Raw genomic sequence first — 1,397 nt, 5'->3', positions numbered from 1 at the left:
GAGAGGGGGGAGGCAAGAACAACAATTAATTGTGTGTGGCTACAAATATTCAGTTATTTCCCCTTGTGCAAACAGCTGAGCTCAGCAGGGTGTGAGGAGACAGAAAGAGAGGGGGAGAGAGGCCAAGAAGAGATAAAGAGAAAAAGAGAGAAGAAACTTTCCACCCTCCCCTCCCCACCCCCCAAAAAAAATTATAATAATCAAAACTGACCTGGTCGCCAAAAGCGTGACGTCCAATGACGATACTCTTGATCCAGCCCGGCACCAGACGAGGGATGTTCTCACAGATGATTGCCTCCCTGAACACCGTGCCGCCCAGGATGTTCCGGATGGTTCCGTTGGGGGATTTCCACATTTTCTTGAGCTTAAACTCTGATGAAACATACCCACAATTCTGTCACAAGATGGGAGCTTAAACTCTTAACCATCTACACAATTTTGTCACAAATTATTTTTAAAAACTCTTACATTTTCTTGAGCTTAAACTCTGATACATACACACAATTCTGTCACAAGATTTGAGCTCAAACTCTGAAACATATGCATAATCCTGTCACAAGATATAAATAACTATCACATCTTCTTGAGCTTACACTCTGAAACATAATAATGAAAGATAACATTTGTATAATGCAAATCCCCGTTCAACAGCAAGCTCTATGCGCTTCACAATCTATACTATTACCCCAGCAGACCGGAAAGCATTCGGAAACAACTTCAACTTTCTGAGAAGCATACAGTGCAAGCAGCCATTTATAGGCGCTAAAACACTAACATACTGACAAGGTCTTTCGCTGTCACAAGATGTAAATTTTGTCACATCTTCTTGAGCTTAAACTATGAAACATACGCACAATTCTGTCACAAGATTTGAGCTTAAACTCTGAAACATACACACACACACAATTCTGTCACAAGACTTGAGCTTAAACTCTGAAACATACACACACACACAATTCTGTCACAAGTTTTGAGCTTAAACTCTGAAACATACACACAAACACAATTCTGTCACAAGATATAAAAAACTGTCACATTTTCTTGAGCTTAAACTCTGAAACATACACATAATTCTGTCACGAGATATAAGAAACTTCATGTTTGACCTTATGCAGTTGCAAGCCCCCCCCCGAAAAAAAGAGAGAAAAAAGAAGAAAGAAAAAAAAAAGAAGAAAAAGCAGTCTGAGAGGAGCCTGTGAGGAGCCTGTGAGGAGACTGTGAGGAGACTGTGAGGAGACTGTGAGGAGACTGTGAGGAGACTGTGAGGAGACTGTGAGGAGACTGTGAGGAGACTGACCTTCCACTCTCTTCTCATCGGGGGTGATGGTGGCACACTTGATCCCTACATTGTACTTTTTGATGGCGTTAGCACAGTCCACGGTCACTGGGGATATAAC

General features: G+C 41.7%; 1 protein-coding gene across 1 annotated transcript in view; it reads right to left on the bottom strand.

The window, feature by feature from the left end:
* LOC101863304 (isocitrate dehydrogenase [NADP] cytoplasmic) overlaps positions 1–1,397 on the bottom strand; it is a gene marked incomplete in the record, with an annotated part of 27,132 nt that overhangs the window by 7,219 nt on the left and 18,516 nt on the right. Inside the window, 2 exon segments of the mRNA XM_013089076.2 lie at positions 212–372; positions 1,298–1,384. Of these exon segments, the coding sequence (XP_012944530.1) occupies positions 212–372; positions 1,298–1,384 (248 nt within the window).

Source organism: Aplysia californica, unplaced genomic scaffold (assembly GCF_000002075.1).
Source record: "Aplysia californica isolate F4 #8 unplaced genomic scaffold, AplCal3.0 scaffold00868, whole genome shotgun sequence".
NCBI classification, from domain to species: domain Eukaryota; kingdom Metazoa; phylum Mollusca; class Gastropoda; order Aplysiida; family Aplysiidae; genus Aplysia; species Aplysia californica.
The sequence above is the reverse complement of the archived record's forward strand: the minus strand, read 5'-3'. Positions and strand labels throughout refer to the sequence as shown.